General features: G+C 38.1%; 2 protein-coding genes across 5 annotated transcripts in view; both read right to left on the reverse strand.

The window, feature by feature from the left end:
* Shd (cytochrome P450 family 24 subfamily A member shade) overlaps positions 1 to 7,667 on the reverse strand; it is a 15,725-nt gene extending 8,058 nt beyond the window's left edge. The window contains exon 1 of one of the 4 annotated variants that reach the window (XM_083092129.1): positions 6,921 to 7,667. In XM_083092129.1, the coding sequence (XP_082948255.1) occupies positions 6,921 to 6,941 (21 nt within the window). In that variant the 5' untranslated portion in view covers positions 6,942 to 7,667. Of the gene's footprint in view, positions 1 to 5,275; positions 6,182 to 6,920 lie in introns of those variants that run through there. The other 3 variants (XM_083092130.1, XM_083092132.1, XM_083092131.1) reach the window with 3 other exon arrangements.
* Positions 7,668 to 12,274: 4,607 nt separating this feature from the next.
* LOC145967333 (putative aarF domain-containing protein kinase 2) lies at positions 12,275 to 18,243 on the reverse strand. The gene is made up of 10 exons (XM_083092128.1): positions 17,637 to 18,243; positions 16,942 to 17,174; positions 16,737 to 16,803; positions 16,109 to 16,217; positions 15,502 to 15,619; positions 14,965 to 15,186; positions 14,513 to 14,740; positions 14,067 to 14,183; positions 13,040 to 13,233; positions 12,275 to 12,830 (listed from the first exon to the last, which is right to left on the reverse strand). Exons 1-10 carry the CDS (start codon positions 18,031 to 18,033, stop codon positions 12,728 to 12,730), a joined length of 1,788 nt encoding a protein of 595 aa, XP_082948254.1. The 5' UTR covers positions 18,034 to 18,243; the 3' UTR covers positions 12,275 to 12,727.
* Between the last annotated feature and the right edge of the window lie 794 nt (positions 18,244 to 19,037).

Consider the following 19,037-nt stretch of genomic DNA (forward strand, 5'->3'; position numbering starts at 1 on the left):
TTCAAAACATCAGAGCTGAAGCTTTATAATCGTGTTTAAACAAAGTTACACATTCTGGCGCTTCATAAAACATACACTTATAACTCCGTCAATTTGCATCTGATTAATTTAAAACTTTTAGAAAATATTTTCAATATGATAACTTCAAGGAAATGTAAACACATAAAAATCGTTCTTTTTTTCATTTTTACGACTAGGAATAACCCCTTAAAATCGTAGGCAACGAATTATTCTTTATAAAAAATGCTAGATAGTCTTTTGGTTTTAATTGACTCTCAAAATACTAAGCTTTTAAATGTCATTCTCAGACACTTTCTATACTTTCGTCATCCGATCGAAAGCAGCTGTTCTTACAATCGTAGACGCATTACGTGCAAGGCAAGAGCTAGATCTCGCGCTTAACTCAGGTGTAATTGGCGAGGACGCATTTTTCGCGATCGCCGCACCGGTTTCGCGAGATTGGCTCCGATAAGGCACCATTTGTGCGCCGTGATTTAGCATTAAAACGCATGCGACGCCGACGCGAAAGGAGCAATAAACGTCGCGCGTTTTCTCATGCGCCGAGGAAGAAAGGAAGAGAACGAAAGAGGGAGAACGCGATGTATACGGCTCTACTTATGGATCTCCTCGTGACTGACTGAGTGCCCCAGTGTTATTTGCGGACCTTTATTTGCAATTCGCCGATAATGCTCCCGGTGTTGCCCCGATGATCCCGCGACTCTCTTTTTCTCGGCACCTCTTTCCCTCCCTTGCGCACTTGCTTTGACGTATCTTTAGTTCTGTTAGGAATCGGGAAGAAAATACCGTAAATGATGATATGAATGATGTATGAATTGCGGATATTAATCGAACGAGGGGCGAAGGATCCATGCATATATTCGATATTGATTCAGCGCTTATAGTATCAACGCGCAAAGTCAATGCGTACATTAGCGCGAAAACAATGTCAGCGTCATATTCCGCTGACTTGGAAGCAGGAGAGAAATCGTCTTGCGAGTTCCTCGAAGCGAACTTGAAGAGTTGGACCTTTCGAGGAGAGGTATTTTATCTTTAGGCAAAAGATTCGACAAAAAAAAACCTGTATTCCTTAATTTTTCACGTTAAACAATTTCGCGTTTATATCAATCTACTTTTTCTCGAGCATCTCCCGTTATATTTTTATATTCCTCTCACTCGGGTAAATTCAAAAAGCGATAGCAATAATTGCTACTTTCGAAAATAACGAAAAATTCGGATAAGATACGTTCATTGCGAGATTTTTTCGATCGAGAGCAAAAATTGGCGATTTTCGTCGGGAGATAAAATGCTTGAAAGAGGCAAACAAGCGGGCGTTTCGCATTCTGCGGATGTTTCTTGTAGCGGTTTCCGTGGGTGCGTTCTGAGTCTGCTTGACCGGCTACATTGTTCGTTCTCGTTAATGACTTTAATTAAGCGCACCGCTAGGTAAGTACCGTCTCTCACCGTATTCCGTGCTCACCTGCCGGGAATCTTGAGGGACGGTATCTACCGAGGAACGTAGCGTGCTCGCGATCGTCACATTGCGGCAAAACCGCATTCTTCTCCAATAACGTGACTCCAATCTCTTTTTCTTTCTCTTTCTCTTCTTGGTTGAAAACAAATTTTTACTCACATTCGCCTATTTTTATCTTTGTACAGAGATAAACGTATCTCGCAAAAAATTGACGCGAGGAAAAACGAGCATTCCTTAAACGTCCATTTAAGAGACGAAATAACATCCCTTTCTTCTCTTAACTCGCCTTATTTTTGTCAAGTTTCGCGTTCAGCCTTGGAACTTGTTCTACGAATAAACTATTCTTAGCTCGACCGATTAGCATCAATAATTTTCCGATCGGAGCTTTGATTGAATCTCTAATAAAGGTCTAATAAAGAATCGCGGAGCTCTAAACATGTCGCTTTACATATCTCGCGGAACCAGTCCCACGCTAAAAGAAAGAAGATAAAGTACTCCGTGCGGCTATCGAAAGCTCTTTTCTCTCTCTTTTCCTTTCTATATCTCTCCTACGTAATTTCTACTTTTTTCACATTGCGGCAAAACACATTTTGTTTAAGAAGAAAAAAAAGAAAAATCTTAAATACATTTATTGGAATAAAATTTCAATCATCTTTGCAGAAATATATCAAATTATCCTTAACTAAATGAATAAATTTCAGAGAAAAATTATACACTCGTGTAATTAAAAACTTTTTCGTCAAAAAAATTATTTAAAACATTCTAATTATATAATAATAATATAAAATCAATAAATATAAAAATATAAAATCAATAAATATAAAATATAAATAATAAAATATAAAATCAATAAATATAAAATATAAATAATAAAATATAAAATCAATATATAGCTTGTATTTATAAACTAAAAATCGAGATTGGACGTATGTAATTCTCGAGCTGCTACATCGGGCAAATTTCGCACCCAAGCTACGCGGTATCGCGGCGTAGATGATAACAAACTCGGGTAATTGTGCGCAAAGACTTTGGAATGTCACGGAGTGTCGCCGCCGACCAGTAAATAAAGGATTATTAAAGTTACGGGGAGCAATTGAGAAAGCGCGAGAGTGAAAGAAGACGCGGGGAACGAGAAAAATAATCGGGCCCGATTACCCCGTGACAAGCAGCGACAACCGCTGGATTGTCATCTCTCCTCTTTGTTCTTCATCTTCCTTTCTTCTCCTCTCTGCGCGAACTTGCCTTTCAAACGCGAGATCGTATATTATGCACTATCATATATATGCGCTCGTAATTTATAATCACACGCAAAAATCGGCTCTCTGAGAAAAATGGCAAAGTGTGTCAGAGTTACGATATAGAAAAGTATAATTGTATCGCGCGATATAATTTGCTAGCCGAGATTTGTGGAATGCGAGCGGGTCAGATCGCGCATAATGACACGACTTGTCGAACAATCTTAAATCTCGAGGGGAGTTTTATCAATTAGCTTGCCGTACAAATCGCGTACTGCATGCGTGTATCGCGCGCAACTTATATACTATGCGATCTCGTTGCATTTTATCGTCTAGCTCTCCTTCTAACACGATTTCCGTTACGCCTGTCAATTAAACGAACGAGAGATGAATAATGCAACGCATTTCTCGTTAGAGATACAGTTATGACTATTATCTACTTTTGCGAGCGCCACCCAATCAGAAAATTTATTGTCAGACGTTACTCGGCACTTTTTATTCGCGCGCAGACGGAATTACTCGTCTCGAGATCGGACCAACAAATTAATTATGTTCTCGCCTAATCGTTTAATAACAATAATAATAATAAGGAAGGCTTATTTAAGTCCAGGAAAAACGCAGGTATTGCGTGATATATAAATCTATAATTTTTAAAAAAACAAATTGCTATTATTATTATTATTGATTTATCATTTGGACCATTTATGTATATTGTGTTAATTTAATTAAAATATTTTCTTAATCCTTCGTTTAATAACACATTGCATTTACGTAACGCGCGCATTTTTTATTACACCTGTATCCTTTATATAACAATCTAATTTAAGAGACGAGAGAGAGATGATTATATTTACGAAAATGTCGTCTGACTTTGAAAAAAATGATAACGTCCTCAATGGAAAGTTTCGTTATCTACATTATTTTTAAATATTTGTATAGCTATCGCATTCGCGCTTTATTGCTAATATCGCGACGCAAGCTCGGGGAAATGTTTACCGAAAATGAAAACGACAAAAAAGAGACCTTCGCATTCGCGGAAGGAACGTCAGAAGAAATATAGATTCCAGACACTCGCGACTCGTATTATCTCATTAATTGACCTATTTGTCGGACTATTTGCTTTCGTTTGATAACCCACCACGATAAGTGCGGCTTTCCGTACATTCCGTATTCGCACCGCGATTCAGGAATAGCACAACAGCAGTTATCGCGAAATTATTCGCCGAAAGGTCATCGATACGCTTCGTAAAATTTCTCCTCGTCGAGAGATGTGTCATATTGTTGTAATAATTTTTTCGGTTCTCTGTTTTACTGAATATTTCAGTTGTGCTCCACGAAACTCCACAACATTCTCCATTTTTGGACAAAAACGCTCGTATCATAGCTGCGACAAAATTACTGCAAAATAATTCCCACGCTTTCGCGAAACTATTCTCGGCATCCAAAGCATCCGAAAAAAAATATATATATATTTATATAATACAAGTATATAATGTCGAGAGAGAAGAGTGATTACGCAAATTGCATCTCGCTGTTTCCGCATAACGTTCTTCATACGATGTATGGTCTTCGCGAAATTGCGGTTCCCGTTTCTCGCGATTACGATGTTTACTTCCCCTCCCTCCCCCCCCCCCCCTCTTCCTCCTCGACAGCCGCGCAAATTACCACCGCGTGTCAACGGCACTTGAGATTTCGCAAATAAAATGATTAACCGCCGCCTCTCGAGCCCGATGTGCAATTAAACGAAGGGTTCCCGGCGAAAAAAAAAGAAAAAAAAAGAAGAGCACTCTGACGTACGGTACCCCGAGAAGTAAGGTCAATCGGCGGGGAGAGGAGCGACGCGGCACGCACTTGTGTTGTGGAGCAGAAGCATGTAAATAGAGTTGACAGGGAATTGAAGAATTTTCTATTATTACTCTGCTCTCGGCATTTTTTTTTTTTTCTGATATACTGGAAGTTCACGGATGAATGCAACTCGGAGATGAAAGAGGCCAGAGCGATCTTCCGCGACAGATACGCAACTAGAATAGATTGGGTGAGAATGTGCAACGTGTTTTGTTGGCTATCACGTTGAGATATACTCACCCTGAGAGAGAGAGAGAATACATATTGTTTCAATAACAGAAAAACATTGGCAGGAGCGATTATTGTTCCATCGAGGAACATATTATTTACTGTTTATCGTTACAATGCTTATTACTTGGGATACTTTTGAAATATATTATATCTGCTTAAAAACGCGCGCGACAGAACAAATGTGGAAATAGTTTCTTCTGTGTACATTTTTTTTACGCGTTTTTTATTGTCTCCCCTCATCTTTTGGTGACCTTATCTTTTGACATATTCTGTATTTGAAGAAAAGTAAGAGAAAACAGTTTCGAAATTAGTATATTTTAACGTAGATTTTTTAACCGATTAATGTCAATCTTTTATCACAAACTTGATGAAGACGATTAATTTAGCGCCGATTTTAATCGAACGAATTTCCGCGATTAAAATCGCCCTAAATGAAATCGATTTAATCTCGAGTCCACAATTCTCGATGTTGCGAATGTCAAGAAAAATATACCTTATTCTCACGTCAGTTGTCAACTGTCAACGTCACTGTCGCTGCGTTTCCATTGTTGCACAGATAATAAACACAGAACGCGCGAGCATATTCTCAATCGAGAGAAAAAGATACGAACGAGATCGAAATTATAATAATTTCTCCCCCCAACTTCCCTTTCATATTTTTTCCTTCCAATCTTGGGAGACAGGATCCACACCACCGGGTAACAACGAGAAAAACTCGTCGGGAAAAGATCGCACTGCGAATAACGTAACAACGCGATTTCGCACACAATTCGCGCACACAATATCCGCGAGGGCGTATTTTTTTTTTTAAATTACCATGACTGTATTACTTGGACGTTTCCTACTTCGGCGCCTCTCGCACCGTCCGATGTATCGATCAGCAAATCGCGCGCATATCCCGCTCTGGCGTCTCTCGCCAAACGACGACTTATCCGCGCCGAATTCTTCTCACTCTCTGGCTCTACACACTTGACTCTTGCTCGCTCGCGCGATCGGCGATCGGCGAGCGATCGGCGCGCGCGAGGACGAGGGCGAGGGCGAGGGCGAGGGGCCGCTCTCGCGCCGCGGGAACCCGGAAATCCGAACGCCTCTCTCGCGTGCCACACAGGTGGGCAGTGTGCGATGACGACGATCGGGTTCCCCGGGATTGTAAAAACAAACGATCGCGAGCGGACGCGTACGGGCCGTATTCATCTTATAGGGTGTCCCGTAAAAAACGGGACTGCCGGGGCAGGAATGTGTTCGATCGATCGATTGATCGATCGATCGATCTCTCTTCGCGTCTTCTCCTTTAATCTTTTTCTAAAATTCTCCACGGAAATTATCTAATTATCCTATTTATCAAAACAGCGCCGATTTTTATGTCCTCTAATATTTATAATATATAACATTTTTTACATTTTTGTTTATTATTCTTTCTCTTTTTACCTTCGTTATAGATAAAATTAGTTTGTACGCTAAAAAATAGTAAATAGTTACTACTCTATCACGTTTATTTAATAAATTGTTGATGTAATTGGATTGAATAAAATGTGATTCGTATAAATTGAAACGATGTGAGTTTGAAAAGTTAATAAATAGATAAAAATTAATAAAATATTGATAAAAGAATTGATAAAAATTAATTTACTGACTTAAATCGTCAATCTTTATCTTATCAATTTTTGATATTATATTTGCATGAACATTCGAGTACTTTAATCCTATAAAATATTACACTTTAATTAATTGCAATTTTAATTTGAATTTTAAATATCAAAATATTTATAATATTATATAAATTTCATATTTGTTTTTTCGCTCGCTGAATAATAAAATAATAATTTAATTGCAAAATACTTTACATAAAAAAATTAATAAATCTTCTAAACGTTCATACTTGGCAAAATATGAACGATAATTTTACATTTGCATTAAAGAAAAAAATTATTAATAAATTGATAAACATAAACACGTGTACAGTAGCCATAACGAAAAGCTTCTAGAATTAAACGCCTTTTTAAATATTTGTGGAATAATAGATAATTAATTAATAACGAGTATTTCGAAAAAGAAGCGATCCTCTCCTACTGCATCTGTCCCCGAAAATCTAGATAAAAAATCAAAATGTTAAAATATATATCTCGCAAGTAACTTACGGGCTTCAAGCGGGTTATCATTGCCGCTGTTGTGGTCGTCAAAGTGGACTCAGCCGCCGACTCTGTGATAAAACGTGTGATACCGGATTTCCGGCGGCTTTTCGACGGACGGGCGGGAAATTCAGGAGCCGAGAACGAGAAGTGGCGGACTGCCGCGACGACGAGGACGTTGAAACGTATAAACCGACTCGTCGGACAGTCACGGCGGCACTGATCCCAAAAAGTTCCTCGGGAACCCTTCCTCGATGTTTTCCAAAAACTCCGAAAGCGTGACAGGGGCGGAGGAGGAAGAGGCCTGGAGCAACGATGGAGGAGGTGGCAGTAGAGAAACGGAGGTGGAGGAAGAGCGGACGAAGGAGAAGGAGATGAGAGACTGAAGAAGAAGGAAGAGAGAAGGCCTCGTCGAGGATCACGGACGGAGAGGGCTCCCGGTGGGACGCGGTTGGGAGGGAGAGAGGAACAAGCCCGCGACCCGGACGTGGGAGTGAGAAGAGCGTTGCGAGATGAAGGAGGAAGAGCAAGAAGAGAGGCTGAGAGGAGAGAAAGGGAGAGAGGACATGTGCGCGTCTAGGGAATGAAACTTAATCACGATTAATTAGCGCATTGTCTGGCAGGTCGATCGGATTTATGAATGGTGGCATCTCTCAAGAGGGGATCAAGAAACTAGAAAGGAGATGGGGTCTTGTTCTTCTCTTCCCTCTTCTTCTCCTCTCTTTCTCTTTTCAAACGAGTCACGAGACACTGGTTGAGGCCCCGCCGATCCGTCTCCGTCGTCGGAGACGAAAACTCTTTTATCTCCTCGTCCTCTCTGTTTACATGCCCCATCATGCCCTGCCCGTTGATCCCGCGACCGCATCGCGAGCATGGTTGGCCGTCGCCGATGGTGGGGCCCGTGGGATCAGTGGGAACCCGCGGTGGGGGTTCCGGATGACGGACGGTCCGGAACGGATGGCAGATGGCGTTGAACGTCGAGGAAGATACTCTCGATCGGGGAGATGATTCTCAGCATCCGCCGCTACGGGATGTCGTAACCATATCCTTTACCTCTGCGTGTTCTCCGCCTTCTCTCCTTTTTCTCGGACAAAAATAGCCATCGGGTCACTACGAATGCGCCTTTAAACTTCCGTCATTTCTTCCGTCTTCCTTCGAAAGACGAGTAAAAGCACCCTTTTATTCAAATTTTCTTGCCTTTGTATCTTTATTCTTCCCGCTTTCTCCTATCGTACAGAAAGGATTTCGATAGTTCAGCTTGCGATATATTTTTCTGCCCCGAGGTCAAAGGGCAAGGAAAAAGTCCATTTCCTCTTGAATCGAAAAGTTATCGCTAACGCACTAATGACCTTTAAATGTAATCAAATATACGAGAATAGAATGATTAGATAAATCGTAGAATTCATGAATAATGAGATAATATAATAGGAAACAAGTCTAGGTCCACAGAAACAGGTCTAGGTCCACCAAGACCCTAAACGAAAAGAATTCTCACGCTTCTCACGTATTCTAAATTCTTGCCCACGTTTTTTTTTTATTTTGGCTGTAACATTCTTGGACATTTTACACATCAATGAGCTTTACATACGTGACGCATCTTCTCTAAGAAATAATCACAAATCTTTACACAATAGCGACCCAAAAAATAAACTGGCGTTCTAGCAAAAAATTTATCGAAATATATATGTCTGTGATCCAGACCAGCTTTTTGATTTTCTCTCTAAATTTCATATTTTTATGTACGCATCGAGTCTATTCCATTTCATTTAAATAATAAATAATAATAAATAATTTAATATATAATAATTTAATAATTTAATAATAATAAATAATAAATAATTTAAATAATAAATAATAATAAGTAATTTAAATAATAAATAATAATAAATAATTTAATATATAATAATTTAATAATAATAAATAATAAATAATTTGAATAATAAATAATTTAAATAATAAATAATAAATAATTTTAATTTGATGCAGACAATCTTCTTTTTACGAAAGATATTTCTAAATCTATAGATAATTCTTGAATGATTTTTTTATTATAAAACGGATATTAACTATCCTCCGAGAAGAGTATGAGAAACAGTAGTTCGTCATGTTGAAAGTCTTGCAGAGTCTTTGCAGACTGTGTTGCTCCAGTGAGAAGTTACGGTCGCGCGAGACGGCATCTAATTTGCGCGTCCAAATCGATCTCGTCGTCTCGCGGTAAATTTGCGCGATCATGCGTAACGACCGTCAACCGGATCGGGTTGAGTCGTCTGCGCGAAGGGCGTAAACAACTCGACGAGAGAAGTTAAGCAAGCGAGAGATGGAGGAGAGAAATCAAGAAGAATTTAGGAGGATCGGCGAGAAATTTAAATAAACTCATCCTTTACGTCAGACAGAAAATAAAAATGCACCAGCGAAATGACGCGATCTCAAAGAAAATAAAAAAAAAAAAACCTGACAATGATTGATAAAAATTGAAAAAGTAGATGAATCCACAGTATATATAATTTTAAAAGAAAAAAAGATTGTAACGGCGAATTTTCATGATATGTGTAAAAGATAGCCGTCTAGAGTCTCGCATTTTTCGAGGAGCCTCAAAATGAATTTTATAATCAGCAAATTAGTATTCATAATGTAATTAACTTCCAACAGGATAAAAATACCGGGATGGTGAGAAGCCTGTTTCACACATATGTATGCTAAAACCGGTCATTTTCGGCCGATTCCCTTTCGTTTCTGCGGAGGCCAGAATGTTTTCGTTGGGAAAAGTTAATCGTTTCTATTTTTCGTCAGAAGGTTATAGAACGGAGCGACTAAAAGACGGCCTAAAAGAAGGCCTTTCGGACTCGAGGGTTAAAATATCTATCCATCGGCTCGTAATAGTATAAGACGGCCATAGTGGAACGGACGACCGCCTAGAACGGGCTAGACCGGGTCAGGGGGAAATGATGCAGCTCTATCGCGTAGGGGGAGTGAACACATGGAATGAGATGTCGATCGGAACTCGTTTCGATTCAAACATGAAATAAAACGAAAACGGTCGCGGGCGTCGAAACGGTATAGACCGGGAGGTACGATATGGTATACGAGGAAGTGTATGTGAGACACACACGAAATGCCATAGAGTCGCTGGATATGAAGATCCAACGCATTTCAGCTCTCTCGATTGCTTCTCAGAGTTTCTAAAAAAGATATTTTCGAGAATAAATTCAAGTAATATTTGTTATCAATTACTTCTTCCAAATTTTTCTGCGAAACACTCGGTTCACTAAACCGAATTGATATTCTATCGATAATTGTATATTTAATTTATTAGTGAATGCATTTCGAACGTTGAATTAATTTTTGTAGCTGATGACACATGGTTAGATTTATTTTGGACAAGTGTCTACATGAATCGAATGAGATGAAATTTTGTTTTTTCGACTTGTTCGGCATCCAAGGTGGACGTCCACGTTCTTAATATTAATGATAGGCGAGCATGATCGGGTTAATCTCCGCGCGTAGAACGAGTCGGTCGTGTTTCTTCGATTGCGTATGTCTGGCCGGAGCTAAGTTTCCATAACTAGGTTCAAAAATGCGTCGCAGAACGTAAAATGTCTCGTGTTATTAATAAGAGATACAATCGATCTTTACGATCTAGCGCGACCTCCTTTTTAAATGGCAATTCGATCCAACCGACTGAGACAATTTTGCAATTGCATATTTAATTAAACTTGTCCCGTTGGTATTATTTTTTAAATCATCTACTACATGTTACTCTGTAAATCTTTCTTTAAAACCGACGATATGCGAAGTCGGTTCCGAAGCATGCGTTAGAATTAAAACGCGCAAATTCTTCCTCAACGTAGATGCTAATTTACGAGTCGTACCGTTACTTTGCACAATTAAGAAAGCTATTGGAAGAAGGGCGCATCTCATGCATATAATGGTGGTATATAAAGTGGCAATGGTGATAAAGACTAAGCTAAATATTACAATGTAAAATAAAAAAATAATGAAATAAAATTGATAACTTGCAAATAAATGTTAATATAAAGTAGTTTAATTTTGTAAGAATATTTAAAGTAGTTCTCTTAAGGATTACCGTTTTACTTAATCCGTCCCGTTATTGACGGAAGAAAGAACACCCGGTAGGTCCAGCACACCCTGTATACGCGCAAACATCTGTTCCTGCGGCGCGAAATAATCGTACGCATAAATAAACCACGACATCGAGTCGGCGTGCGTGTCTCACGTGAAGCGAGAACGTGACTTCGCAATTCACGATTTCGAAGTTCCCGAAACAGTCATGGTGCAACAAAGTTTTCTCCTACGAGAAGCCAAGCAATATTCGCATTTGGACATCTTGCAGGACATTTGCTATTCTGTCAAAGACATGAGTTTGTCGATGTTTTAAATCATCAAAAAATATCGTTTATATTTCGGAGAAAGATGTCCATGAATTTTTCCTAAAGATATATTGATTGAATATTTTCGTATTTTATTGCGTGAGACATGATGTTTGTGTCTAAAAAAGACCGCCCGAATAGAAATTTTATTTCTTTATTTATTCGTTAATCTTTACGTTTATAAATTCTAGAAGATTTCGACTTAATTTATATAAGAAATTGAGTTTCTATATTTTATATTAAAGAAACAATTTCTCACACGAAGATTTAAAAGAAGAGTTTACGGTAAATTTTTAAATTAAATAGTTTCAAAAGAGAATGATCCAACTGCTTAAGATATCAAAAAAATGTTAGATTGAAGTTTGAGATTAAAAATAAAAGGAAAATGTCGAATGTTGCCAAAAAACTGGTTCTCCAAATTAGCTCTCAACTGACGTCCAATTACTAATTCATTTTAAATTAAATTTACATAGTAAAAGTAAATCTGTTTTTTTTGCCATTTTTTTATAATAGAAAGAACATGAAATTGATTTATCAAATATAGAATTGATTATATTAAATATTAGACTAAAAAGGATTCGTCAATCTTAAAGATGATTGTTCTAATCAAATTAAATCTAAAAATTTGACCTTCACTCAAATGACGTTTGATTTCTCGTGACGGTTTGCTTAGAATTTTAATCGTCAGCGTCACGTATCTATTTTCGAATTATCGGGAAAAAGAGAGAAGAAATACAATCATTCTATTTAATTCTCACATAAAAAAACAAATAGAATTCTAAATATATCCAGAAGATATATTTTTACACACTTTCTACTTTAAAAAAAGATTCCGCAAGAATCAAGATTTCAAAAGTGATAAATGTGATTTCGTAAAACTACGCACAATTTAATGAAGATATTGCCTCTTCGGCATGAATAAAGAATGAGAATGTAAAACGATGAAGAATAAATGAATAAAAAATTAAGTCTAAAATATAGCGAAAAATGAAGAATGAATGAATAAAAAATGAAGTACAAAATGAAGAAAAAAAATTCAAAATAACAGATATTATCTAGCTATAAATCTCATATTTAAAGAGATGTATTTTTTCTTATCCATTTCATTAATTATACTTGAATAAATTATTGATAATTCGTGCGATATCGATGTTTTGAATGCACGCAAGGTCAACAATACTTCAAGTATCTATTTTAACAGTTCTTTAAGTATCAAAATTACCACGTGAGACGTCTCGATAAATCACCTATGACTTTTGTAGAAAAATAAATAAAACCAACTTATTAATAGTCCAACTTCCATTCATCGATCGATAAATCTATACGTATAATTCTTGCATATGAAGACTGCGGGAATAGGCATCATGCGTGTACACGCATGTGTGTGCGATCGCGTCGAAGGGATCTGGTCGACCAACCAGGAAGAGATTACGGACAACTGATCACTCTGGCCGGAATTCTGTCATACGTGATTACGTGGCGTGATGGATCGTTAAAAAGAAACAGACGGAAATCCTTTTTCTTTCCATCTCTCCTCATAAATCATTTCATATAGCATTATTAAATTTAATATTCGTCTAAATTTCCTTGGAAAAAATCTCCAACATTGTATTCTTTGTGTGTTTGATTACATAATAACACAAAGATGCAATGTGCGACAAAATTTATGATTACAATACATAGCGCAAAATCTTTGAAAATGTTGATTATTTTACTTAAAATCATTTAAAAATATTTTACTTAGAATCGTTATAGACGCAACTGAGGACGAAGGGCAGGATCTCCGCGAAAATATCGATGTTTGGATCCAGGCATCGACCGAGACCCTCGATCACCAGCATGCTGAGAATCACGCTGCTAAAGGATCCGTCTTGCTTGACTCGATGACGAACCATCGCGGAGAATAATTCCGACACAACGGTACTCACGTTCACCTGCGAAGATATTCGAAACAGCCATATATATGTATATAATAATTATTTGAAACACGCGCGATTTTCCCGAATGAGAATTAAGCGAATTAAACGTCCATCGTCATCCGGCAGATGATTTTCTTTTTGCTATAGGAATGCTATCTTTAGAATCATAATGATCGTAATTATCCATTATCGGGTTATGATGATACCGGTATCAAAAACTGGTTAGTCTACCCTCACGCGTGTTAATACGCGATACGCCTCGTAATTGCGTAGCACGACTATGCACCCTCGTTGTTTTCTTTTCGTCCACGTGGTACGTTTCTCGGAGGTCGATCGGTTCTGATTGAATCCGCACGAGATCGCATATATCGATACTCCCGCTACATAATCACGATCTCATTATTATTCGTCGCATCGTCGTGAAATTGAAACGGCACCGGTACTTTCTACAATGTCTGTGCGCGCAATTATTTATGCAAAAAAGAAAGAAACGCAAACGGAAAATCGAGTCCCAGAAGCAATGGAAATTGACGCGAAGAAGAGTCCGCAAAATTAATAATCATTTCGGATAATTAATAATCGAGCCATAAATTAAAATTGCGAAGCAAGATGTTGTTTCAGTGATTTTTAATTTTTTTTTTTCAATCCGAATTGAAATTTTTCTCTCATTTCTTCAATTTTTAATCTAACATTTACTATGATACTTTAAGCAGTCAAATCGCTCTGTATTTAATCTATAGCTTTGCCAAAAGCTCTAATAATAGATGGAAAACTTTTGTTTCTCAAAATCCCTTAAAATTCAAACGTGAGGAATAAAATTTCGATTCGGGAAAAGAAAGATTACTAACGTTAAATGGATTTCGAAGGTGAAATTTCACGATATTCTTCATCGAAAGTCTGAAGCCATCCGGGTCGGGGGTCATATGCGAACTATGTTCCAAGATATACTGCGCAGCCATTTCGCCCTACGCATTTTATACATGAAACTAATCGTTTGATTAAGAAGAATATGCGCGATGAAAAACAATAATACGATATGTAACATTTCGTACAAAATAAATTATAAAAAGATAAGAAATCGAGAAGGAGTCACGTTTTTGTCGAAAGATAAAAATTAAGACATTACAAAATTATGTTGTAAAGTGAGAGAAAAAAGAGAAGGAAGAATAAAAAAATATGAAGAAAAATTATAAATCTCGGTTTACACATCCCATTAATATCGACTAACGAGAGAGGCCGAGAAGGCAAGAAGTGCGTGTCAATGAAAAGTGAATGCGTTATCTCTCGGACTTACGTTTCCCATTAGCACCGAGTAAAAAACGTCCCGGAGATTTCGTCGGCAGCGATCATTTAACGATACCACTAGACCGCAGTCCAATATGATCAGGCGTGGGCCGTCTACATAATCGGGGTCAATGACCCGTCGAAACGTGTTGAACAAGCCCACTTTCGGTACAGCCGCTTTTTCGACTAGAATGTTGCCCGGATGCAGGTCGCAATGGATGAAGTTGTCGTTAAATATCTACGATCAGATACGGCATTTTCTCTCTCGTACATTGCATTCTTGGAAAAAAATCTAACAGACTAACAATTTTCTCGAAAAAATACTTCTCATACAATTACATCTTTATCTAAAAATCGACGTTCGACTATTAGATTCGATTCGATAAAACTTTAAATATTTCTGAGAAGGAAGATCAACTTGTACTAATGATAAAAGTGTTCTTTCGAGTTAGATATATTAACCATTTTAAGGATCGTCGCAATTCCTATTCTGGCGAGTTTCTTCTGCAAAGCAACGTCATCATGTTGGAGATAATCAGATATCGGTGAGCCCTCGTGGAAACTCTCCACGAGTATCTTACGACGAGTCAAGTGCATGTAAGGATATGGAAATACGATATCGTTCCTCCTTGAGAAGTTGGCTGAAAATCTCGCGAGATTGGCAGCCTCCAGTCGCATGTCTACCTTCGCAAACAATTGATACGATTTAATTAAACGTAAACGCACTTAATCTTCTCGCTCATTTCTAAACTTCGATTATTCTTCTCGGAGGCATAAACCGGCAGAATTTCAACGAGCTAACAGTTTCAATTCCTTCTCACATCATTTCGCGAATAAAACGATTATTCTCATCGAGCTCGTTGGAATTACACCGGCTCTCAATCCTCCAAGAGAAATTCGAATCTATTCTCGACAGAGAGAATCGTTATAACGAGATATTCCGTAGATTATGCGAAGGATGTGCAAGAGTCGTGGGAAATATTCATGTTGCAAAGTTACTTGGTCTTCCATTATGCGCGCGAATTCGTCGATGCAATCCGTGAGACTGAGCCAATGCAGTTCCGGTACGAAGTACATGGCGCACTTGGACAGGCCGCGCATTATCGCGATGTCTCTTCTGAAGCAAATGGGAAATATATACAGGGTGTCTTGTACATAAATAAACAATAACGAGTTGCCGCGATGTTTCACAAAGATTCATAATTCGGCTAATTCCATACATCGATTTGTGTTCTCGATAAAAAAAAATCCATCCAGACGTCAGCAATCTTTGGACGTCTAGTAATTAGAAATAAAAACTAATAGAAGCGCGTGAAACTGCACTTCTCAATTAAAATTTCAAGTAGCATTTATTTTCAAAAATTTTGACTCGAGACTTTGTTATATAATTATTTATGTAATCTTAATATTTTTATCAAGAACAAATCAACGTTAAATTTTGTTATAAACGTGCTAAATGCACGTTTAATAGCGAAACGTTTAATGCAACTGCAACAAAAGTATAAATTTCATAGTCCATCGTGCGGACTCTTATCGCCGGCGCGATTGCACGTTTTGTCGAGGAAGACTATTGAAAGTTATCTACACGATATCTCAAAGAGGGTACTTGAGTTGGCCTTTAATTCCGGGATGCAACACTTTTACCGCTACGGCTTGCAATTTCCTGGCACGTGGACTCGTAGACATGGATTCATCGCTTTCATTGAACGCTTTGTCTGAAATTATCGATATGTCAGACTGTCATGTATAGTTGACGAATTGGCCATTGAAATTTGCATACTAAATAGAAACGTTAATATTGGCGAGAAAAGCAATATCTTATTTTTACAATAACATAATATTTTTAACACAACAAGTAGAATAATAACTTCCCGTAATTTTTAGTCGACAAATTTTAGAAGAGAAAACTGTTAAAATTGAAAATTTTGATGAAAAATTATTCAATATTCAAATATTTCTATTCATTATTTTGTATAGAATTTAGCAAATACTTTAAAGTAACTATTACAAGATTTTACAAGATTTCATGTATGTCTCTCATGTCAAAATAAATTATGAAAACTATCTTAATTAATATTTTAATTTTACATATGGAACTATGCAAATATATCCATCCTTAAGTAAATGTTTCATCGTATAGCGGATGATAGTGAAGGCGATCTTGCGCAAGCAAAGTGGCTCACGCGATTTCTCTCACGCACATGAGAAAAAAAAACACTCTCTTTCTCGCTTACTTTCCGTGAAACGCGACATCCGAGGCTTCCGTGCCACCGCATTCAAATCGATCCACGCTTTGTACACCTGTAAATCGACTTTGTCAACACAACCAAAATTCTAATGTAGAAACAGTACATTCGAGTATCCCGAATATTATCGTACAAGTGCACATCCGATTCATCGATAGCCGCTAATTTATTCTATTGGATCTCATCCGCATACCTGAGCGCAGCATCCCGAGCCGATCAATCCCTCGTCATCGAACTTCGCAAACAAGTCCCGCCAGGAAGAACCGTATGTTGCTTCGAGCAGGCGTTCCGTGTACGGCCAAGAGTGCGGCATCGCGTTTCGTTGCAGACTCGAGAGCGTATCGCAGATGTCCGGAGAAAAGATGTCTCTCCGCGTTGATATCCATTGACCGAACTTGACGAAAATCGGTCCCAGAAACTCTACACCTAAAAAAAAAAATTATAAATGATTTCTGCAAAGATGTGCACTCCAGTGACGTTTTAATAATTTCTCTTATTTCTGAGCAAAAATGTAGATTCTAAAAAAAAAAAAACAGTTATCTTAACCACATACAACACGGAACATTGCAGCAATATTGCAATGTTATTAGAAATCTTGACAGATGTATTACCGTCATATTCTCCCCAGCAAACACCAAATAACAGTTATATAACTGTTAGTTATAATTTCCCACTCAACAATATAACTGTAACATGTTATACAACAGTTACATAACATGTTACAGTTATATTGTTGAGCGGGAAATTACAACTAACAATTATATAAATGTTACTTGGTGTTTGCGGGGTCATAATTTAGGATGTTACAAATTGTTTTTTCGCTTCTCTCAATCTCTTTGCAATGACGCAGGTGCGAATAATACTTTGTAAACACGATCTCTCGCTCACCTGCTCGCAAAGCGCCGGGGAACAGCCTCGCGTGCGTCAGACGCGTTATCAGATACGCGGCGATCAGGGTGGTGACGACCGAGCTCACGATCACGATTCTCGCCAATATTAAAACCGTCTCCCGCGCGTCCTCCAGGAAGCCTCTGTTCATCCACTCCTCCTCCTCCTCGTCGTCGACGGGCGCGATCGCTTGCGGCTCGCGAATTCGAACGCGCGGATTGCGCGACAGCGCGGCGCTCGCGGAGACGAGGCTGCGATCGGTCCAGGAGTCGTCGAGACGCGTCAACGCCGGGTGGAAGCATCTCCGACGGCTCCACTGCCACTTCCTGCGCGCGATATCCGCGCGACAGCGTCGCAAGGACGCGAGGAGTCTCGCGAAATTCGGGCGCGGTGACATCGGCGTGACTCGTAAACATCGTATACACAAGGCCTCTCGGTTACTCGGAGCGCGATGGCCTCGCTTCCTCGCGGATGTTCGCGACGGTCTCCCCGGACCTAGTGTCCATGTCGCGAGGCGAATAACATGTCCCGAAATAAGGTCCTTAGTTGAATCGCGCGAAAGACATTTCGCCGGCAAGTCGTCCCGCGACGTGAAGTGCGCCGCGTTTCGTTTCTTCCCGCCTCTTGCTCAGGATTGCGCCTGCGCTTCAAGTGGCGATACTAATTTACTTGCGCCTTGCGCGGGAAATTCGTATTTAATGATACTCGAAATCTGTAATATCTAAGATCGATCGCGATAGAAATTTAAGTTGACAATCAAATAAATGTTAAATCAGTCAATCTTATCGGTTTGTATAAAAAATTTATCATTTTGTTCGGTAAAATGGCAATATATAAGAAAAGGAGTAGACAAATTTTTAACTTGAGAATTAATACGAATTAGATCATTATAATAAGTATTTTGTTATTTAATAATTATTTTTTCTTTTATTTTTATAACTTTGATATTCTATAATTTTATTTTTCTTATTTAATAATATATTAATAAATAATAATTTATCATAAAAACAAATTTTTATGACCATTTTTAAGATGTATTTCTCTAGGACATTGATTGCATGTAATATTTGTTTTCCAAATTACATTCCAAAGAGCAAGTCCATTTTTGGAAAGCTGAATATAAAAAAATTAAACTCATAAAGAAGAGAATGCTATTCATTTTACACTTAAAATTAAAAAATCTTGTTACTTTTAATTATTTTGTTATCTTTATTATATACGATTAATAATTTTATTCCTAAAGAAAATGTTACACAATCGATGAAATCATGGGATAGACGATAGAGTAGACATTTGATAACCAATGATTGACCAATCAGGAAAGAAAATTTTACTCCTTTTATACTGATTGGTCAATCTTTTCTAGTCACCCTAGGTACCGGCCGATACGAGTGGCCACTT

This window comes from Camponotus vicinus, unplaced genomic scaffold (genome assembly GCF_025532165.1).
Source record: "Camponotus vicinus isolate PSW18456_S1 unplaced genomic scaffold, iyCamVici1.0 SCAF_2, whole genome shotgun sequence".
Classification (NCBI taxonomy): domain Eukaryota; kingdom Metazoa; phylum Arthropoda; class Insecta; order Hymenoptera; family Formicidae; genus Camponotus; species Camponotus vicinus.

Bases quoted from the DNA above. Each gene is read 5' to 3' on its own strand.
- LOC145967333 (XM_083092128.1), bottom strand. From the start codon at position 18,033: ATGTCACCGCGCCCGAATTTCGCGAGACTCCTCGCGTCCTTGCGACGC. The intron at 17,175-17,636 runs GTGAGCGAGAGA...TTTTTTTTTTAG, and splicing joins CCCCGGCGCTTTGCGAGCAG to GTGTAGAGTTTCTGGGACCG. The intron at 15,620-16,108 runs GTACCCTCTTTG...CATTTGCTTCAG, and splicing joins GGAATTAAAGGCCAACTCAA to AAGAGACATCGCGATAATGC.